Raw genomic sequence first — 22,246 nt, 5'->3', positions numbered from 1 at the left:
GCGTCCGAAATGAGTTTTCTCCGCAGGGTGTCCGGGCTCTCCCTTAGAGATAGGGTGAGAAGCTCGGTCATCCGGGAGGGGCTCAGAGTAGAACCGCTGCTCCTCCGCGTCGAGAGGGGCCAGTTGAGGTGGCTCGGGCATCTGATAAGGATGCCTCCTGGACGCCTCCCTGGTGAGGTGTTCTGGGCACGTCCCACTGGGAAGAGGCCCCGGGGAAGACCCAGGACACGCTGGAGGGACTATGTCTCTCGGCTGGCCTGGGAACGCCTCGGGGTCCCCCAGGAAGAGCTGGTGGAAGTGGCCGGGGAGAGGAAAGTCTGGGCCTCCCTGCTTAGGTTGCTGCCCCCACGACCCGACCCCCGGACAAGCGGAAGATGATGGATGGATTTTTTTTATTATGATTTTATTTTTATTTTTTAAATATATATTTTTTATTTTTCAAAAAATCTCCGAAAAATCTTGAATGTTTTTATTAACAATGTTTTATTATTATTCTTGTTAAGTCAATGCCAACTGCTGTTTTAAAAGTTGGTCTTCTGTAAAAAAACAACTGGAATAATGTCACCCACTAATGACTGAAACATACTATTTAACCCTTGTGTTATCTTCGGGTCATTCCGACCCATCAGTCATTGTGACCCACTGTCGTATTGCGACAAATTTACCTCATACAAAAACAAAGTGAAGCATTTTCTTTTAACTGATGGGCTGTCTCAGACCCCCCACATTGCAAAGGTTAAAAGAAAATTATTTTTATTTGTTTTTGTATTGGGTAAAATTGGGTAAACACAACGATGGTTCGTTATGAACCTTTGGGTCATGTGACCCGAAAGGCAGCACAAGGGTTAAACACATTTAATATTAGTAGTCCCATAAATAAAACAGCTTAAAATCCTCCTATATAGCTAGCAAGTGAACTAATATTACAGCTGGTAGCATAACATTAGATGTTGGCAAATAATTGTCTGACACATCTTCTGTTGTTATACATGTATGAGATAAACATTATATCCAGAGGAAACTCAAATGCGAGCCATTTCCCCATTCAAGCAGCCACTGTTGTTAGCTACTGACCTAAGCTAACTGTTATGCTCTGCTGTTAGTTAGCCTACTTCTTCTGAACACTGTCTTGGGAGAGGGGAGGAAGAGTGTACCTCGTGGATCGGACACCAAAGAAAAACACTTTTAACTTTTAAACACTTTTTTCATTTAAGTTTTTACTTTCCACAGTGATGAGTCAGCAAATCACATAGACATGTTTGAAATTACATATCACATTTATGTGTGCTATGTCTAAAAGACTGGGGCTCAAAGGTAATCAAATAAACACACCTGAGGCAGATTGTTCTAATAGGTCTACTACTTCAACTACTAACAGATAGAAGCAGGGGCAAAGGTTTCATTACACATGAACTTAGTATAATGACACTTTGAAAACTGTACATTTGCCCCCCCCCCCCCCCCCCCCACACACACACACACTTTTTATTAAGAGGATTATATCTAACGACTGCGTCCTCAGTTATATTTTTTAAAAGCTCTCCCACCAAAATGTTAAAACAAACCTACACACCTGGTTGGAAGATAGTCAAGATAATTTGTCTGACTAAGCTCCCATTTTCAAACTGGGACATTGATTTAGATTAGATTTAGTCATTTAGCAGATGCTCTTATCCAGAGCGACTTACAGTAAGTACAGGGACATTCCCCCCGAGGCAAGTAGGGTGAAGTGCCTTGCCCAAGGACACAACGTCATTTTGCACGGCCGGGAATCGAACCAACAACCTTCTGATTAATAGCCCGACTCCCTAACCGCTCAGCCATCTGACTCCCTGACATGAAGGCAATTGATCTAAACAGTTGCTTCTGAACATATGTATGGTATGTTATTTATTACACTTATTACACTATAGCGGCTATAAGGAATGTCAGTTCCACACAAATTTGTATTTGACATCCTTCATTTTGTCTCTGTAAACAGCATCAAATAACTCTGCTTGGGCCACAGTGAGCTGGTTCTTCCAGTCTCCTACGACTCCTGGGGAAAAAGGCACACAGAATATGATAAAGTACAATCACTAAGTTAGGTATATTTAAGATCCACGCTAACAGTTGAAGCAGATGATTTTCTCCAATCTAGTAGTTGATTTTTCTTCCTTAGCTCTTGACTACAGAAATACTGTAGAACTGTGCTATTCTGAACCTTGAATGTCTGATGTACTTTCTATACTATTTGTATCTTTGTTTGGATAAAAATGTCTGCTAAATTACTAAAATGCAAATGTATCAAAAAGTACAGAAAGTTCAAAGCAAAATAACCAAATGTCTAGCTCAGTGAAATAAAAGCATTTGCCTGCAGATCAAAAGTTCCCAGGCTCAAACCCATCCCTGTATGTCACTCTGAATTCCTCCCTTGTGGATCTTAAAATATAAAACATACTAATAAAGAAAACATCCTTAAGAATACAAGGAGGGTCGTACCTTTCCTGAGGAATTCTGATTTGGTCTGGTCCATTAATTCGCAGGGAACCAGGGAGTAGTTGGACATCTTGTTTTGCTTCATGTTCTTGAACATGCAGTGGTCTGCTATCTTCTCAACCACCTTGGGGGTTAAGGAATTGTCCATGAAGAGGGCAATCCTGGCCACAGAATCCCTCAGGTCCTGCCAGGATGTAGAAAAACCAGTGGTGTAGTCACAACCTGCAGTCCTCCCCATGGCTACCCTTACCCAATCATCACTGCTTAGTCCGTAGTGGACCAATGGGAAAAGACTACACCATTTAGAACAATCCATTTTTTAAATCAAATTCTCTATTGCAGAAAACAGAGTAATGTTCCATGAACTGACATCACTATGAAAAATGCTAAGGCATGCACAAACACTATTTGGAAAAGGACTGAGCAGTTCAAGACAAAACAGAAACCTTTCTCATTTGATACAGTGCAACCAATGTGTTTAAAGTACGTGTGTATTGCACTGATCTTCATTCATGGCATACCATAATACTGTAGGGATCTGCTGGGATCTAGTAAGACACTCACCCATATCATCTCCTCATAGGAGATGTACATAACACGGTCTTGGTCCTTTGCATTCAACCAACCCTTAACGTGGTCGAACCATGAACCAAACATAACTGAAACCACATACACACAAGACTTCTCATACAGAAAACTTCAATTTACATGCTTGATGTGTCAGCAAAAAATAATTAGAGAAAAATAACCTAGATTACAACATGAATACAATTTTAGTTGAATTCATCAATTTAACCCTTGTGCTGCCTTCGGGTCACATGACCCAAAGGTTCATAACGAACCATCGTTGTGTTTACCCAATTTTACCCAATACAAAAACAAATAAAAATAATTTTATTTTAACCTTCGCAATGTGGGGGGTCTGAGACAGCCCAACAGTTAAAAGAAAATGCTTCACTTTGTTTTTGTATGCGGTAAAGTTGTCGCAATACGACGGTGGGTCACAATGACTGATGGGTCAGAATGACCCGAAGATAACACAAGGGTTAAGATATTGTATGCCGTTTTGTAATGTGATATATTGTCCCTAAATACTAAACTATAATGGCATGGGTACCTGTATCCACAGAGAATCCATGAAGAATGAACACAGCATGCATGGACACGTACATTTCCTTCCACTAACACAGACACGCAACACCTACGTTCACCAGCACAGTACCTTTTCCACTGAGAAACTTCTGTAGGAAATCGTCCTGTGATTTGGGGTTAACCAGGAAGGAGGCCATCCCATAATAATGGTAGGAAGATGTGAACACATCTCTGGGGTTCCTCATGATGTAAATCACCTGGCCGAAGAACAAGCCACACTAATTGATGAATCATTCATCTTAGTATTAAATCAACTATTAAATCAATAACCCCATTACCTCTGTAGGAAAGACAAGGTTCACAGTCTTGTGTGAGGTCATACTCACTCACATGATTGCCATTCCTGCAAGATCCCATTCAGTTTTCAAAACACACATATCCACCACAGTTGTATTCCATTGCGCCATCACCCTTCATGATCAGTGTTCAAATTGAGAGGGGGAGGGGCAAGGGTGGTCTTGGATCCCCAATAAGAGTTGAATGACCCTGTGCTATTAGTGTTACCTATACCAACCCATCCACCATGCAGGTGGGTAATGACCTTATGAGGGGAGACTGCACCCTACCTTGGGTTTGTCCTTGAAGAAGGACTGGGGCATCATGTCATAGTGGAAGTGTGTGGCAAACAGGCGAGGCGAAGGCCTCTGTTCCAGGTTGAGAACCTGGGCCCTGTGTTCCTCCAGCCAGGGAACCCGGTCCCAGTTGGGCTGGGTCAGAACCGAGGTCAAGTCCCCTCCACTCTGAATCAGGGGAGTGATCTCCTGCATCCATGTTGTGCCTGGAACACAGGCGTTTGCACAGTTATTTAAATGGCAGTCGTAGGCTACTTTACTGTTTGTAAGCGGAGTGACTAGCAGGGGCGTCGTTAGACCCTTTTTACTGGGGCACGTGCCCTGCCCCAGTATAAATCTTCTGTGTCCCAATAAGATCAAAAGTTTGAGTTTTAACAATTTACTATATTAGTCAGTGCATTCATTTAGATTGATAATCCCGGAAAAATTAAACGCAAAAACACAAACCGATGCCCGCAGAATTCCATGTCAGAGCGCTCTTCTGAGCTTGCAAGATAGCCACTGCAGCAAGCACACAGAAGTCCAGGTGTCGGACTCGGCAAGTAGGCTAAGTCAGAATTGAGGTAGGCTATAAGAAAACATTACAAAAATAAAGTTTCTACATGATAGGCCTACCGATAATCTTATTTTGATAAAAACATAAAAACAATATAACATGAAGCTCAAAAAACAGTATTTGCTCTCAATAGGGGTTATGCGCAACATTCTTCCGGGTTCTACAAAACAGATGTAACTACTTCCGGCCGTCCGCTACTGATGTAAACACAGCGTAGTAATGGCCACCTTCGGTGTTTACAGGAGCTAACGTTACCCTTAATTACAATTTCCGATGTACACCGTATTGCCAAACGGACGTCCAGAGCCCCAAGTACTCTGTTAGACAAGGTATTTAAGTTTTACGCCTCCTCATTTATTCATAATTATGAAGGTATGTAATATGTGTAGCTTTTGCTAATGGCATCGGATATAGCGATAGTGTTAGCTAACTATCAGTAGGTAGTTTAGACTTGTATGCTAGCAGTAGTTTAGTCTTATTTTTGCTCGCAGACGATTAAAACAGTCAAACGAAGACTGCATTTTAGCGATGGGGTTATAGTACCAACAGTATAATTACTACGATGTCCTGTGTGTTTATGCTGGTCAACCGTTATGTAATCCATCTGACTGTAGGTCTAATGTGTCGACTGTAGGTCTAATGTAGACTGCTGTTCTGGCAGGTGTTTCAGATTTCTAAAATATTGTTAGAATAATGATAAAAGTACTGAGTGGATGAATGCTGTATCTTCTTGTCCACCAGTTTCAAACAAAGACAGGTTGACCGGTACTATCAGTGTCAGAGCAACTTGTCACAGGTCCATGCAGAAGAATGAAAAACCACACAGCTTGAGAGTAGGCTAATGTTTAGGGATGGGTTTGGGTATTCTGTTCAATTTTGCAGTCTGTTCCAGTTCAATGACTGCAGCATAGCATGCGTTCATCAAGCCTCTCAGAACGAAAATATTTACATTACAACTGCTTTCATTTGACCATGCATGTTCTCAACTATGTAAACATTCTTCTGAGACACTTGATAAATGGCTATAGTCTACCTGTTAGTGGAGAAGTAAGGTAATTGGGGCGAAGTTGATTGACAGTAAATCTTTCTATTGCAACATATTTGGTATGGTATACCTCACCTCGTATTGTAATAGACTTGTAGGAAACCCCTTGTCAACAAACGTACCCCAGCAACTTTACTAGGCCAATTCTTAATTCAGCGGTGTCTGAATAGTAGCAAAATTCACTTCAAAAACACTTCAAAGGATACATCAGTATCAATGTTTGTCTAATTGACTCTTTGTGTATTTTACAGATAGTGCTACGTGATTCAGAACCTGTCGTCATGACCTCCAGTCAGTGTTCGTGCAAAGCTGGCACAGCAGTGTGTAATGACACTGCTGCACTGCTCTTTCAGACAGCTCATTACTCAGAGCTCAATATCCAGGTTGTCCCCCCTGTTCATGCCTGCACAGAAACTGAACAACAATAGCACAAGCCCAGAACTACAGTAAGGGTTGAGGCAAATGTACTGTATATGTATGTAAGAGTTAGGCTATGTATGCAGCAATAAAAATTGTAAATTGCTAAAAGAAAGTATTGTGATCTAAGGTCAGAAGCATTTTGAGGTGCAGCGTAATATAGTGGAGACTCAGTTTATTTTCCGAGCGGTAAATGGGACTGCACCCGACTACATCAAGTCTGTCCTCCAGCCTTACACCTCCACCCGCCAACTACGGTCTTCTTCTGACAACCGTCTGGTGGTCCCACCGCTCAAGAGTGCCCGGTCCCAACACAAGCTCTTCTCCTGTCTGGCCCCCCAATGGTGGAATCAATTCCCCACCTGCATCAGAGACACTGACTGTCTCCCCACGTTCAAGAAACGGCTCAAGACGCACTTGTTCCGGTACTTAGGAATGATTGGCTGGACCTGATGTTAGTTTCCTCCAGGATCACAATGACTCTTATTGAGAGACTTGTTGCTCTTGTTGGTTAGTTGTAACTGACTTAAAGTTATTGTACTCGCTGTGAATTATATTATTGTTGCTTGCTTTTTCTACAGGTACACACTTGCACTTCTGAAGTTCATGTTGTTTAATTGTAACTTGTCTAAACATGCTCTTATGGTTCTTCCCTTTGGGACTTATTTGGTTTTTCACAATGTATGCTTCATGTTTTGGCTACCCGCAATGTTTGGGGCTATCTCGTTGTTATGATCAGTGACCTATGCACTTTTGTAAAGCTCTCTCTTGGAAGTCGCTTTGGATAAAAGCGTCTGCTAAATGCATAAATGTAACTATCCCTCCAACGTCAACAGCTGCAAAGTTCCATAGTCTTTGGGTCTTTTGCCAAATGATGGAGTGGAAAGGGGGAAGTGAACGTATGGACCAAAAGACTGGGGGTGGCATGTTTTGGATGGGAGATTTATGCCAATAATGACCATCAGGTCATTGGCAGAAGGATGATTGGATGAAGATTGGGACGATGTATTTGTCATATGAATGGTGTTTCTGCCTATTCTAATTAGAGCATATTCAATAAGTGAATGAATATTCAGTTTCATTGTGTAAAGTTTCATTTTGATATGAGTAAAGGAAAAAAATAGCCCCATTGGGGTGTAATGTTGCCTGGCCTTATTGGCACACATCTCGGATTGATGAGAATTTAACATATTTCCTCAACTAGGATTCCTTAGGACTTTTAGTATGTTGTTCTGGACACCTCATAGAAATGATATAAGCTGCAAAAAAAAAATGTTTTACAATTAGTCTGTTGTAAAACGCTACTTTGCCTGGACTAATAGTAACAAAGTTACATACTAGCTAGTTATAACAGTTACACAGAAAGAGACACAATATGACAACGAAGTCCAAGTGGACTCAAAGAACGCAGTGTTCGGCAATCAACTGCAACAACTACCAATGTGACAGTATTTATGCCTTTCATCGCTTTCCCAAAGATCCTGACAGGTACATTTTGTCGGTAGCGTAATCTTATGCACCTGCTAACTTTAACGTTTTTTTTTGTCTAGTAGTAGGCTAGTGAACTTAATTCCTTCTAGGAACTGCAGGTCCTAGCCATAGAAACCAGAATAATGATTTATATGAATATGACAGTAAATTAAAATGAGCTTCTTAAATTAATTTGCTGAATTCATATATTTCATTGATAACTTATTTGTGTATACTGTAGGCTAACGTTGTAATGTGTACTGTAGAGCTAGCGTACCTCCTGGGAAACGGTCTAACGTTAGGCTATTATAACGTTATATAAACTAATCACTTTATTCTTACCTGTCACAATTAGCCTAATGTAGAGAGTAATATAATTTATAAAATGCTTGAACTTCTCTGTCAATATAAGTTCTTTGCATCAAGCGCTGCAGATGTGTACGGAAATGAGAAGCGGAAACGATTACATCTGTTTTCCGGTTCGAACGCTGGGCGCTCCGCGTAACCCCTATTGAATGCGAAGAAAATGTGCGCGCTCGCATTACCTATAGGCCTATTGATGTCCCTGCCAAAGCTGATATCAAACTTGCATCACTGAACTGTTGTATAGTGGGTTAGGGGAGTTTCTATAGCCTAGTAGTGCATTGTGCGCATCAAGCTTGGAAGAAAAAAAAGAGATATAGGGGCCTGTGAATCAGCGTTATGTCTAACATCGCCCCCTAGTGACTAGCATCTGAAGTTATAGGCTACTACTTAATCAGTCTCCTTATTGTCACACTTGTTTTGGTGGATTTTCTTGTATTTCAATAAACGCAGATTTGCCGCATGGAAAGCCCAGCAGAGGTGGAAAGGATACACAGGGAAAGATTACGGGTCCAGGATAGGCTATTGGCTCAATTCGTTTCCATTACAAAATCCCCGCATGTAGCCTACAGACAAAACACATTTTGCAATCCACCTAGGTCACCGAATTCCTGAAAGTGCAGGATACATGTAAAACTCGTTGGCATGAAAACATAATCATATGCCCTATGCCTACTTAATGTAGCACATCGGCCTATTGTAACCTAAAACTGTTTTATTGACTCGGCAGAAATCTTCCCTCAGAATGCCTGCGCCTTTAATTGTATATAGCGGGACAAGTTATCACTTACAGCGTGATAAAGGTTTGAAATGCGTGAGAAATACAAGGTGTTGCGTGAGAGCGTGAGAAATGGTTTAAATGCGTGAGTCTCACGGCGAATGCGGTAGACTTAAAGGGGCGATTGACTGCAAAACCGATTTTACCTTGTCATAGTTGAAAAATGACAGTTTGGTAAAATAGACATACAGTGAAACTCAAAGTCCATTGACGCCTCTTTCCTATATAAATCTCACAATTTGTAACTGCTGCTGTGAAACGATAGCTTTCAAAAACATTCCCCGCTGTGACGTCCCAACGCGGCTCCTCCTTTTTTGGCTCTTTCTGTCACGCCCCAACATTTACCTTCAGACCAGCCCACCGGTGTTCTGGCCCAGGAACATTACTGGAGCTCACGTAGATCTCAGACACTAGTTTATCAGCGCGCTGCTCTGTAGCCTACTTCCACGGGATTTGAAAGAAGAAACTTTTTCTAAGGATGTTGAAAATTGACCACGGTCGTAAATGCAGTGTTCCAGGCTGTACAGGGAATGCTGACAGTCATAGTCTTCCCACGGAACCAAACTCTCGACGGGCATGGCTGATGTTTGTCTACGAGAAGATCCCTGTGAAGTTCGAACCTTGGTTCTTCATTTGCTCGAACCATTTCACCAACGACAGTTTTGAAAACCTAGGATAATTTAAAGAGGGATTTGCTAAGCCGCTGTTGCTGAAAAGAGGTTCTGTTCCAACCGTATGCTCATCACAAACGCAAGCTGTAGGCCAAGTATGATTTTGTCGCTAACAGTTAGCCTGCAATGCTAACGTCTCCTGTATCTAGCATAGGTAGAATGCTAAATACGTTTCTAAACACATCAACATACCTTACTTAGCAAATGACTCTAGCTAGACTAACTGTAGTCGGCATTGGAAGGGAAGCTTCCGAAAACGAATAGCCAGAAAACGAATAGCAGTCTATCCTATTGCTAACGCTTGTCTAGATTATCTATTCGAAAGAACTGGAGAAAGGCAGGTGCTAGATACAGGATACGTTAGCATTGCTAATAACTGTTACCCGACAAAATCATACTACAGCTTGCGGTTGTGATGAAGATAAGGTCGGAACGCACCTCTTCTCAGCAACAGCTTCATAGCAAATCCTGCTTTACATTGTCCCAGGTTTTCAAAACCGTCCTTGGTGAAATGGTTCGCGCAAATGTGTCCAGGGTCGAACTGCACAGAGATCTTCTACGCTACGGTATAGACAAACACCAGCCATGCCCGTCTAGTCAATGTTAACTATAGACTCTAGCTCATCTGCTTTTTATTAACAGTGATTTGCAAGGAATGCAAGAACAGCTAGATAGCGAAAACACCTAGACTGTAGGCATGTAAACTAGTTTAGCTTGCTAACGCAAGAGCATAGGTTGAATGTGTGATGATTTAGCCTAGTTTATTGGCAATGGAGCTAACGTTATTTCATGTTCCTGACTGTGTTTCATTCAAATAAATAACCCGTGTTGTCATGTAAAACTACAATTCAAGATGTTTGTCCAGATCAATTTTTCAGGAAGATAGCTAGAGCTAACTGAAGCTGAGTTGAATCACGATAGTTTGTTTGCTAAGCTGTAGTGCTATACCCACCTTAGTCGATCCTGTTTGCTTCGACAACAGAGGTGGAAACAACTAGGGTAATCATTTCAAATGATATCTAGTCAATCTGTTGAAAACAGTGTTGTTTAGACAAAATAGATTTATTTGTACGTTTTTATTTCAAGTCTCCACTTTCGATGTTTCATTGAGTTTTGGCCATGATGCGTCTTTGCTCCGCAGGCAGCTTCACTCGTTGTAGACCAACCAATCAGCGCGCTGCTCATCTATATATTCATGAGCATACCATAAAAGGAGAAAACCTAGCGTTTTTTCCCGGGAAAATTTCACTGGATGTATTGACCTTATTCCGCCCCGCCCACTTTTTTCATCTTTTTGCACTTCCGTTGTATTGGCACTTCCTGTTTACCGGGGATATCATTCAATTCAATGGAGAACTGCCAAGAAGTCCCGCTGCTAAAATATTAAATAATTAGGTCGATTTGAGCCAGATGTGCTATGTTCGTGTGCTACAACAAGTCAGCAATACACCCTTTCACTGGATGGCTTGAAAACGACTTTTAAGTGTTTATATAATTTGTTTGCAGGTCAGATCGCTGCCCTGCGCTCTGCTGTGCTGCGATTTTACATTAGTAAAATTAGCCACAAACATAAGATGTTTTAACGATTTCACTGCAGGGCATATGCATTTGCTATACTTTGTTTGAAAGCTTAAGTCCTCTAGAATTCAGTCGTTTGATTAATTTTACAGTCAGTACATGTATTTGAGATTCCCCCGCAAAACCGACCAGCTAACATTGTTAGCAGTAGAACGTTAGCTTCTTGTTTATCTACTTGAGGCTCTAGTTTTTACATCAGGTCTCTGCTATTAGCCATAAACTGCAAATGTATGAGTGACAAATTACACAAATTATGCTTTAATAATAAATATTAACAACTTTTTCATCAAGGGTCTTTGGTACAAGCTTTATGCATCGTGTTAAAACTTACATGATATAGGGTGTGCAGTAATCTTCCCTCCTATCTAATGGCAATTAGAAAGACTATTAAATAATTTTAATGCTGCGTTGTTTCAAAAGCTTTACATTACATTTAGATGCACTGCAGCAGTTGTTTTGCTCACAGCGCCCATACATTTGGTTATAATCTTGTATCTACTAATATCATACATCGAGAATACTAAAACATACTAAAATATAACCTAGCTAGTTTATCTCTTATTACACACTTGATGTTGCAAGTGATACGAGCAGACAAAAGGAAACTTCGGTGGGTCTTTTAAATTCAGCGCCTTCAGCCAGGGACGCAGATCCTCAACTTTGGTTGGAGGTCGACGCAAAGTATGTGGGCCCACAACACTCGGACCTCTTCTTTCCATGGTCAAAACAATGATAATACAGGGTCTGATTCCGTTTTCTCCAGCTGTTATGGCAGCCACGAACTGCAGTTGACGCTGGGAATCTCTATTTGCCTTAAATTAGTACCAGAGCCTGTTTATGACATTCTCTTTTAGCACAGTTATAAAGCGGAAAGTATCTAAACCGGAAATGAGAATACGCGGATGGCCGCGCCCATCGTGACTTCCGGAATAAGGTGAATAAGGGGGCATAGAACAGCACCCGGGCCATTTTTAGCCCAACCAATGTTGCATACCCTATTCGGAGACCTTAAGGAACAGTGTGAAATACCCCAAAAACCCAGTCAATCGCCCCTTTAAGAGCCCCGCTCACCATACACAACTTCACAAAGTAGCGTGTCGTGACACTGACAAACTATTTAAACACGTAGGCTATTCTCTATAATCGATTTAACAAAATTGTAAATACATAGTTGTAGTCGTAAATTACCAATGTTGTTTACGTACAGTAGCCTAGCCTACGGCTTGCCATACAACACGACAGTTTTGGTTAAGTGTGTTTTGATGCAGCCTCTCATTTTTGGTCCATAACCAGCCTCGTAGATACGCCATTCTTCCAGACAGCCATCTCTTGACGGTAAAAACTTACCAGATTTCGGATAAGTCACAATAACAACGTCGTCCGGTCTAAAAGTGAATTGTTCATAGTATGCAATGCTCTCTGGAGGGTATAGCAGTTTGGGGAGATAGACTCCTTTATGGACGGTGTATAATTCATCTTCGGTCATGCTGCTTCCAAAGTGACAGCAACCTCGCAAACACAAAGTGAACCTTGGAACACTATCAGACACCAAAAAAAAAAAAAAAACACTTGAATGAAGTACATCTTTTATTTATTGAGACAATTAAAAAGTGTTAACTGTGTTAGACTGACACGGTTTTCCAATAATTATTGTGTTCATTTAGGTTTTTACTTTCCACAGTGATGAGTCAGCAAAACATCTCATAGACATGTTTGAAATCACATAGGCCTATCATATAACTACTTCAAATACTAACAGATAGAAGCAGGGGCAAAGGTTTCATTACACATGAACTTAGTATAATGACACTTTTTGAAAACTGTACATTTGCCCCCCCCACACACACACACACACTTTTTATTAAGAAGATTAACGACTGCGTCCTCAGTTATATATATTTTTTAAAAGCTCTCCCACCAAAATGTTAAAACAAACCTACACACCTGGTTGGAAGATAGTCAAGATAATTTGTCTGACTAAGCTCCCATTTTCAAACTGGGACATAGATTTAGATTAGATTTAGTCATTTAGCAGATGCTCTTATCCAGAGCGACTTACAGTAAGTACAGGGACATTCCCCCCGAGGCAAGTAGGGTGAAGTGCCTTGCCCAAGGACACAACGTCATTTTGCACGGCCGGGAATCGAACCAACAACCTTCTGATTAATAGCCCGACTCCCTAACCGCTCAGCCATCTGACTCCCTGACATAAAGGCAATTGATCTAAACAGTTGCTTCTGAACATATGTACTGTATGTTATTTATTACACTTATTACACTATAGCGGCTATAAGGAATGTCAGTTCCACACAAATTTGTATTTGACATCCTTCATTTTGTCTCTGTAAACAGCATCAAATAACTCTGCTTGGGCCACAGTGAGCTGGTTCTTCCAGTCTCCTACGACTCCTGGGGAAAAAGGCACACAGAATATGATAAAGTACAATCACTAAGTTAGGTATATTTAAGATCCACGCTAACAGTTGAAGCAGATGATTTTCTCCAATCTAGTAGTTGATTTTTCTTCCTTAGCTCTTGACTACAGAAATACTGTAGAACTGTGCTCTTCTGAACCTTGATTGTCTGATGTACTTTCTATAATATTGGTATCTTTGTTTGGATAAAAGTGTCTGCTAAATGACTAAAATGCTAATGTATCAAGAAGTACAGAAAGTTAAAGCAAAATAACCAAATGTCTAGCTCAGTGAAATAAAAGCATTTGCCTGCAGATCAAAAGTTCCCAGGTTCAAACCCATCCCTGTATGTCACTTTGGATTCCTCCCTTGTGGATCTTAAAATATAAAACTTACTAATAAACAAAACATCCTTAATACAAGGAGGGTCATACCTTTCCTGAGGAATTCTGATTTGGTCTGGTCCATGAACTCGCTGGGTACCAGGGAGTAGTTGGACATCTTGTTTTGCTTCATGTTCTTGAACATGCAGTGGTCTGCTATCTTCTCAACCACCTTGGGGGTTAAGGAACTGTCCATGAAGAGGGAAATCCTGGCCACAGAATCCCTCAGTTCCTGCCAGGATGCAGAAAAACCAGTGGTGTAGTCACTCAACCTGCTGTCCTCCCCGTGGCTACCCTTACCCAATCATCACTGCTTATTCCGTAGTGGACCAATGGGATCTGCTGGGATCTAGTAAGACACTCACCCATATCATCTCCTCATAGGAGATGTACATAACACGGTCCTGGTCTTTTGCATTCAACCAACCCTTAACGTGGTCAAACCATGAACCAAACATAACTGAAACCACAAACACACAAGACTTCTCATACAGAAAACTTCCATTTACGTGCTTGATGCGTCAGCAAAGATTAATAGTAATTCATTAGAGAAAAATAACCTAGATTATGACATGAATTCAATTTAAGTTGAATTCAACAATTTAAGATATTGTATGGTGTTTTGTATTGTGATATATTTTCCCTAACTACTTAACTATAATGGCATGGGTATTTGTATCCACAGAGAATCCATTAAAAATAAACACAGCATGCATGGACACGTACATTTCCTTCCACTAACACAGACACGCAACACCTACGTTCACCAGCACAGTACCTTTTCCACTGAGAAACTTCTGTAGGAAATCGTCCTGTGATTGGGGATTAACCAGGTAGGAGGCCATCCCATAATAATGGTAGGAAGATGTGAACACATCTCGGGGGTTCCTCATGATGTAAATCACCTGGCCGAAGAACAAGCCACACTAATTGATGAATTATTCATCTTAGTATTAAATCAACTATTAAATCAATAACCCCATTACCTCTGTAGGAAAGACAAGGTTCACAATCTTGTGTGAGGTAATGCTCACTCACATAATTGCCATTCCTGCAAGATCCCATTTAGTTTTCAAAACACACATATCCACCACAGTTGTATTTCATTGCACGATCACCCTTCATGGTCAGTGTTCAAATTGAGAGGGGGAGGGGCAATGGTGGTCTTGGATCCCCAATAAGAGTTGAATGACCCTGTGCTATTAGTGTTACCTATACCAACCCATCCACCATGCAGGTGGGTAATGACCTTAGGAGGGGAGACTGCACCCTACCTTGGGTTTGTCCTTGAAGAAGGACTGGGGCATCATGTCATAGTGGAAGTGTGTGGCAAACAGGCGAGGCGAAGGCCTCTGTTCCAGGTTGAGAACCTGGGCCCTGTGTTCCTCCAGCCAGGGAACCCGGTCCCAGTTGGGCTGGGTCAGAACCGAGGTCAAGTCCCCTCCACTCTGAATCAGGGGAGTGATCTCCTGCATCCATGTTGTGCCTGGAACACAGGCGTTTGCACGGTTATTTTTATTACTTTACTGTTTGTAAGTGGAGTGACTAGCATCTGAAGTTATAGGCTACTACTTCAGCTACTACTATCAGTCTCCTGAATTTGATCACACATTTTTTTTCTAGCATTTCTAGCATTCTAGCATTTCAATAAACGCAGTTTTGCGACATGAAAAGCCCAGCAGAGGTAGAAAGGATATACATGGAAAGACTACGGGTCCAGGATACTATGTTTGGCTCAATTAGTTTCCATTACAAAATTCACTGCATGTACAGACGAAACAAATATTGCAATATTGGTCACCGAATTCCTGAACGTGGAGGATACATGTAAAACTCTATCTGTGGGTGCAGCCGAGCTGACTTACTAGTTTAGGACCTCAAAGTTCTTTTGTACTCGACACAGAAATGTCAGAAATAAAAGTCTATAATCCAAAAATGTGTATTTTTGTTTGTTTACTTAACAAACTTTTGTTTACTTACTTACTTAACTTAAAACAAACAATATAACAAACTCAGGATAATACTTCCAACAAGTTAACTGTCATTAAGTGCAGGTCAAAAAACTGTGTTGCTCCAAGATCCAATAGCTTCTGCCTGTTTCGCGGAGATCCTACTCTTTTATACTAAAACAAACCGCCAATCAAATTTAATTATTCCCAGCATCACTGGTCAACTATAAATATTTTCATTTATACATTACACATGCAACACAGGTTCTTCTTAGTTCTCGTAATCTTAACATCTCAATACTCAATTACAACATTATTACATAAAACTATTATTTCTATAGAAATGGCTACAACACTACCGTTGGCATAAAAACATAATCATAAGCCCTAGGGGTTTGGGGGGGGGGTGAGGGGGGGTAGAGACAAACCTTGCCTAGGGCGCCAAATGTGCTAGGACCGGCACTGATTAGTCTACACAACTTCACAAAAATGTAGCATGTGTCCTGTTTTTTACATAGAGTAGCCTTGCCATACAACACGACAGTTTCGGTTGAGTGTGTTTTGATGCAGCAGCCCAGGGGCGTCGTTAGACTCTTTTTGGGGCATGTACCCCAGTAGGCCTATAAATCTGCTGTGCCCCAGTCAAATCTAAAGATTGAATTTTAACAATTTACTTTATTAGTCAGTGCATTAATTTAGATTGATAATCCCGGAAAAATAAACGCAGTATCCCAATCAACGCTTGTAAAAGTGTTTAACCGAGAACACAAACCGATGCACGCAGAATTCCATGTCAGCGCGCTCTTCTGAGCTTGCCAAATAGCCACTGCAGTATGGAACGCCGATTGTGCCAAAACGTCTGAATTCTCGTTCGTGTACAGACGTTACATTTTAATGTGTACACGGCCGTTTTTAACGTCTGTACACGTTTTGACGTCTGTACACGGCCGTTTTTAACGTCTGTACACGTTTAAAACTGGGTGCTACAACTTCATTTGTTTCTGAGGGGAAACCAGATAACGATCATTGCAAGAGAGAAAACCTGTCCACACTCAACCAATCTTGATTGAATTAAGGTTAAAAAATAGGCTAATATAAATTGGCAGTGACATTATCAACAACTGTAGGCTATTTTGTAAGCTGCTGAAAAAATAATTACGTTTGTATACTATATCATATTCACATTTCGAAAAAGGTATACATTTAAGTTTGTTAAAATTCCCACTAGGTGGCAGTGTGAGTGCACAAATAGTAAGGGCAGAGCCTCTGGTCAATGTGATGGGTATACCCAAGGATAAATTGTGGCGCAACAGCAAGCAAAATAACATTACAATAAAACAGGTTGGGAATACACAGGGTTGAAGACAGCTGGACAGTACAAGGAGTAGCCGTATTCAAGAAATAAAACGTAATACCCATGGCAATATACAAGTAATATCCAACACAGGGAATGTACAAAATACTTTTAATGTAATTGAGAGTAAATGAATATTTACAGGGTCTGGTTTTTCCCCCAGGATAGGGATGGGAACCTATCAGTATTAGTGGTTCAAAACCCTGGTCCTCAGGGCATCCCTGTCCTGCATGTTTGAGATGTTTCCCTGCTCCAACACACCTGATTCAAATGAATGGTTATAAGCAGGCTTCTGCAGAGATGGATAACGACCCATTCATTTAAATCAGGTGTGTTGGAGCAGGGAAACATCTCAAACATGCAGGACAGGTCTATAGAGGATAGAGACCTGTGTTATGCTGGATACACACAAAAATATATTTTTAATCTTTTAAGATTTTTAAAATGTGAGAGACCACAAACACGAGGACAAGAAAATCCTAAATGTAACCTTTTTGATCCTATAGTGTGTAGTGTTTGTCCTCAGGGTTCCCCTCACACATCATGATTTCGGAGCGGCTCCGACGTTCTTCCGAGCAAATTCGGCCACTCTTAACACACCTCACATCAAGGAAAAATCTGATAAAATAATCTGTAGATAATCGGGACATAAACTAGGATTGTCGGGACATTACCTAGGATTGTCGGAAGGGGGAAATCGGCCCAAAATCAGCCCGATTATCTTGTGGTGTGTACCCAGCATTAGTCAGAGCATTAATGAACGGAGTTGTAAATTAAATTATTGGAGCAAGGAACAGAGTGCCATTAATTAAACCTGAGCAAGGAGCGCACATTATTAATGGCCCAGTTTCCCAGACATGGATTAAACCTGTAGTCCTAGTCCAAAAGTAAGAGAAAAATGCCTAGGCTTAATCCATGTCTGGGAAACTGGGCCATATCGGCTGTAAGAACAAATACAGTATGTAACAAATGTGATCAGATTTAATCTCCATGCCGCTATGTTGCATTGCCTGAGCAGCTCATCTTCTTGCATGCTCTGCGCTTGGAGTCATTATAGGCTATGGTTGCATTCATCCCTGTTCCCCAGTCGAGGTGCATCATTTTCGTAAAATGAATGACACTGAATAGTTTGCCATGAAATGCTTGTCTTGTTGACTAGAAAAACAAATTGTAGGCTTATGTGTAGGCTACAGAGTCACATATATTTATGCATAAAGTTCAACACGTTGTTTATGAAATGTCTTGTTGGCCAATTTAGATTATGTAGGCCTACCTTAATATTCTAACCCAAGGGGGTTAGTATATTATGCAGTGTACATAATGCACTGTATATTTAAACATCAGTTCTCTGCTTTTTTTTTTACTGTCGGAGGCCGAACACACCACAAAACAAGGCTACAGTCAAATATATTGACTTGACTAGGAATTAATTAGCCGACGCACTATAGGCTTAATTATTATTATTATAACATGTATATATTACATATTTCCGGTACAGCCAGAGCTCGCCTTTCTCTACCCAGAAGATGGACTGGCCATGTTCCCAAAGGCAAACACGTGCGCGCTGGTGCTATACTTACCTGTGGGACAGACTTATGACAACTTTAAAAGGTGTAGCTTGGAATAGGTTAGAATAGGTTCTGCGGATCAGTTTGGGGAGGGCTAAATGTAGTCATAAATTAATTTTATTTTACATGAACACGTGTTTTGTTCTGTTTAAATGTATGGATTTCAAAGGCGTGATACTCATCTTAGAATTTGTTATGTATGTGATCTGCTGATCCGTTGGGAGGGCTGAATATTGTTCGTCCTACATGTATCCTATTTTCAGTTACATAATGCAATAACATTAAACACACAAAATTGTATTTGGTCTGCTCATCTTTATTACATTGACGTGATTGAGACTGCTTACTCATTCCAAGGCCTATTGACAATGTGATTACAACAGTTAAATTGTGTGTGTGCACTGTATTAAGACAGGACATTGAGGACCTGATCAGTTCCCAAACTGTCTCTATCTCCACCCAAAGGATTTGTGTGTTGCCTGAGGTGTTCCAACTGTTCGTCACTTGGTTGAAATTGGTTTAGGGGAACCACAACTCTTTGTAGCCAGTCAAAGGCAAGTGCAGCCGCCCCCTGGTCAGCCACCCCCTGGAACTGGCTGCTCCAAATATACCTTGGATACCAGTGTGATGTTGCAACTGTTGTGTCAGACAGCCTTGCACAAAAATGATATGGTGACATGTATCTGGCAGTCCTCAGGTCACGTTTTATACGAGGCAGGTAAACGAAGTGAAGAGCCCAAAGATGCCTTTCGTTGTTGGCAATAATTATAAATTATTATTATTATTTTATAAATAACATAATATAACAAAAAAAATATGAATGGCTTGAATGCAGCTAAAATGATTTGTATACATTTCTGTGCAACATGTTGGGCGTTTAACAGAAAGAAAAGTCCTAACCTCTATTGCATTCATGTGAAGCTGAAAATCTTATTTTAAATTCAAAACTCATAAAATCAGCTTGTCATTTGCTAGGGACACAGTTAGGGCAAATTAACGAATCACAGTAAAACAAGCCACTTTATGAGCTTGTGGTTGCCATCAAGATGCCACAGCGAATTTGACCCTGCCACTCGATATGTTCTCCTCCGAAGCCTGTGGGACATACTCCGAATAGCAGCACCTTCAGATCAAGTGCATCATCTGGTCTGTGTAGCGACCTCTAAAAGAGAAATTGTATGTACTGTCTATGGAAGACAATGTATACATATTAGAACTTAGATACATTTTTTACATTAATCTCTAATAGTAACTCTGAACAAAACAATGTGTTTAAGGAACAGTGACAAGGCAGCTATGTGGTACATGCGCTTGACAGTTTTTTTCTCCAAAGATATGGGATATGAAAGAGATATGAAATGTATAGAACGGGTAATTCTGCAGTGTTTCATGTGCTTTGTAAAGAAAAACAAAATTGTGTATGGCTCAGTGAGAAAGGGGTGACATTATTTAGATCTCTCCTGAACTAGTCCTTCAATTGACACATACCTTAACCGTCGGTTCACTGTTCTTCTTGAGACACCCAAGATCTCCGCAATCTGTTTAGCAGAGAAGTTAGGACAACAACATCTGCAACTGCTCTTGGGCGATTTGGTAAACCGGCCTTCCTCCAGTCTGTCCTCCCATTCGAGGTACGGTGAAACCAGGAGCAACTGCAGTTCAAGAGAAAATGTTAGAGGCATCGTGTTTTTAATCTTGCTTCTTCAGATCATGTTTAAATATGACGAGTACATTACCACGTTGTTGTTGCTGATCGTTGGCTTCCCGAATTAACTCGCTGAGCAAAAGCATTTCATCAACCACTTCAGATTGAAGCAGTCGCCCTCTGCTCCAGCGAACACTCGTCGCCATGATCACCAACCTGTTAGCATGACAAAATATATTAGTGGTAGGCTAACTACAACAAAACTCTTTGAGATGCTGGCTTCAGTAACATAACCGCATTCAGTAACGCAATATTCAAAGCCTTATAAGGTCTAGTTTAACGGCGTTAATTTGAGCTTGCTCATTATTAAAGAGTTAGCACTACAAGTGTGATGACGAGTGGTAGGCTAACTACAACAAAGCTTGTTAAACAACTGTTTAAGATTGCTGGCTTCAGTAACATAACCGCATTCAGTAACGCAATATTCAAAGTCTTATAAGGTCTAGTTTAGCGGCGTAAATTTGAAGTTGCTCATTATTTAAGAGTTAGTTAGCACTAAGTGTGTTGATGAGAAGTCAGGAGCCCAGGAGGACAGGACTAGCCAAACAACTATACAAAACAAGTAACTTGGCTTAACGTTGCTAATTGATAGCTTACCTGGTTAGAACAGTCTGTATAGAATCCTGGTCATCTGAAGACAAATGTCGGGTACATGCTTCAAAAGTTCCGAAAGTTTGTGGTCTCATTTTCTGCTATTTGCCTCCACCAGAATTCGAAATCACACACAACGTGTTCGTCTTCTTTTTTGGTTCTTTTAATGGCGGTTAGCAAACAAGGTATAGGTGCATCATCGCCACCTACTGGACTTAAGTGTGATACAGGATAAACCGCACAATTTTTCTTCCCCACACAAATGGACTGTCCCAAATACTAAATGATAGCTAAGTAAGGTGGCTATGTTGGTCCCAACCAATAGCATGGAAGCATAGATGGTCCAAACGTGTACAGACGTCAAAAACGGCCGTGTACAGACTTCACGGCCGTTTTTGACGTTAAAATGTAACGTCTGTACACGAACGAGAATTCAGACGTTTTGGCACAGTTGGCGTTCCATACTGCAGCACGCACACATAAGTCCACGTGTCGGACTTGGCACACAAGTAAGACTTGAGGTAGGCTAAGAAAACATTAAAAATCTAAATGATAGGCCTATCATCTTATTTTGACTAAAACATAAAAACAACATTACATGAAGCTTCATGATAAAGTAAAAGAGTATTTGCGCTCAAATGAATGCGAAAAAAATGTGCGCGCTCGCATTAACTATTGATGTCAAGAGTACAAGAGTAGTGTAAATGTAAATGTCCCTGCCAAAGCTGATATCAAACTTGCGTCCCGGAATTGTTGTATAGTGGGTTAAGCAAGGGGAGTTTCTATAGCCGACTAGTGCTTTGTGCGCAGCAAGCTTGAAAGAAAAAATGAGATATGAATAGGGGCCTGTGCCCCAGTATAGTTTTACCAGCCTCGTAGATACGCAATTTTTCCAGACAGCCATCCCTTGACGGTAAAAACTTACCAGATTTCGGATAAGTCACAATAACAACGTCGTCTGGTCTAAAAGTGAATTGTTCATAGTATGCAATGCTCTCAGGAGGGTGTAGCAGTTTAGGGAGATAGACTCCTTTATAGACGGTGTATAATTCCTCTTCGGTCATGCTGCTTCCAAAGTGACAGGAACCTCGCAAACACAAAGTGAACCTTGGACTATAGAACTTCCCTAGACCTCACTGATATTATCAGTCTTCTTGTCATTCTGATAAGAATAGTCTGCCTCTCTCTCTCCCTATCAGAGA

The 22,246-nt window shown here is 40.9% G+C and overlaps 2 protein-coding genes and 1 long non-coding RNA gene across 4 annotated transcripts; all 3 read right to left on the bottom strand.

Moving 5' to 3' along the window:
- Positions 1-1,486: 1,486 nt before the first annotated feature.
- On the bottom strand, positions 1,487-12,601 carry LOC134031316 (sulfotransferase 2B1-like). Its single transcript, XM_062474896.1, has 6 exons — positions 12,428-12,601; positions 4,197-4,408; positions 3,701-3,827; positions 3,043-3,137; positions 2,482-2,662; positions 1,487-2,038 (listed from the first exon to the last, which is right to left on the bottom strand). The coding sequence occupies exons 1-6, from the start codon at positions 12,564-12,566 to the stop codon at positions 1,929-1,931; spliced, it is 864 nt and encodes a 287-aa protein (XP_062330880.1). The 5' UTR covers positions 12,567-12,601; the 3' UTR covers positions 1,487-1,928.
- A 325-nt stretch (positions 12,602-12,926) lies between these two features.
- On the bottom strand, positions 12,927-22,177 carry LOC134031314 (sulfotransferase 2B1-like). The gene is made up of 6 exons (XM_062474895.1): positions 21,970-22,177; positions 15,152-15,363; positions 14,656-14,782; positions 14,243-14,337; positions 13,929-14,109; positions 12,927-13,489 (listed from the first exon to the last, which is right to left on the bottom strand). Exons 1-6 carry the CDS (start codon positions 22,106-22,108, stop codon positions 13,380-13,382), a joined length of 864 nt encoding a protein of 287 aa, XP_062330879.1. The 5' UTR covers positions 22,109-22,177; the 3' UTR covers positions 12,927-13,379.
- LOC134031318 (uncharacterized) lies at positions 19,058-20,581 on the bottom strand. Of its 2 annotated transcripts, none has more exons than XR_009931878.1 (3): positions 20,485-20,581; positions 20,237-20,400; positions 19,058-19,935 (listed from the first exon to the last, which is right to left on the bottom strand). It is a non-coding gene; the product is annotated as an uncharacterized LOC134031318 (long non-coding RNA). The 2 variants fall into 2 exon arrangements; XR_009931880.1 differs by having other exon boundaries at positions 19,058-19,910.
- Positions 22,178-22,246: the final 69 nt, after the last annotated feature.

Source organism: Osmerus eperlanus, chromosome 12 (genome assembly GCF_963692335.1).
Source record: "Osmerus eperlanus chromosome 12, fOsmEpe2.1, whole genome shotgun sequence".
Lineage (NCBI taxonomy): Eukaryota > Metazoa > Chordata > Actinopteri > Osmeriformes > Osmeridae > Osmerus > Osmerus eperlanus.
The sequence above is the reverse complement of the archived record's forward strand: the minus strand, read 5'-3'. Positions and strand labels throughout refer to the sequence as shown.

Excerpts from the sequence above, each read along its gene's own strand:
- LOC134031314 (XM_062474895.1), bottom strand. The coding sequence starts at position 22,108 with ATGACCGAAGAGGAATTATACACCGTCTATAAAGGAGTCTATCTCCCT. Across the intron at positions 14,783-15,151 it reads TCTTCAAGGACAAACCCAAG|GTGATTTACATCATGAGGAA; the intron begins GTAGGGTGCAGT and ends TTCTTCGGCCAG. Across the intron at positions 13,490-13,928 it reads ATCAGAATTCCTCAGGAAAG|GAGTCGTAGGAGACTGGAAG; the intron begins GTATGACCCTCC and ends CTTTTTCCCCAG.
- LOC134031316 (XM_062474896.1), bottom strand. The coding sequence starts at position 12,566 with ATGACCGAAGATGAATTATACACCGTCCATAAAGGAGTCTATCTCCCC. Across the intron at positions 3,828-4,196 it reads TCTTCAAGGACAAACCCAAG|GTGATTTACATCATGAGGAA; the intron begins GTAGGGTGCAGT and ends TTCTTCGGCCAG. Across the intron at positions 2,039-2,481 it reads ATCAGAATTCCTCAGGAAAG|GAGTCGTAGGAGACTGGAAG; the intron begins GTACGACCCTCC and ends CTTTTTCCCCAG.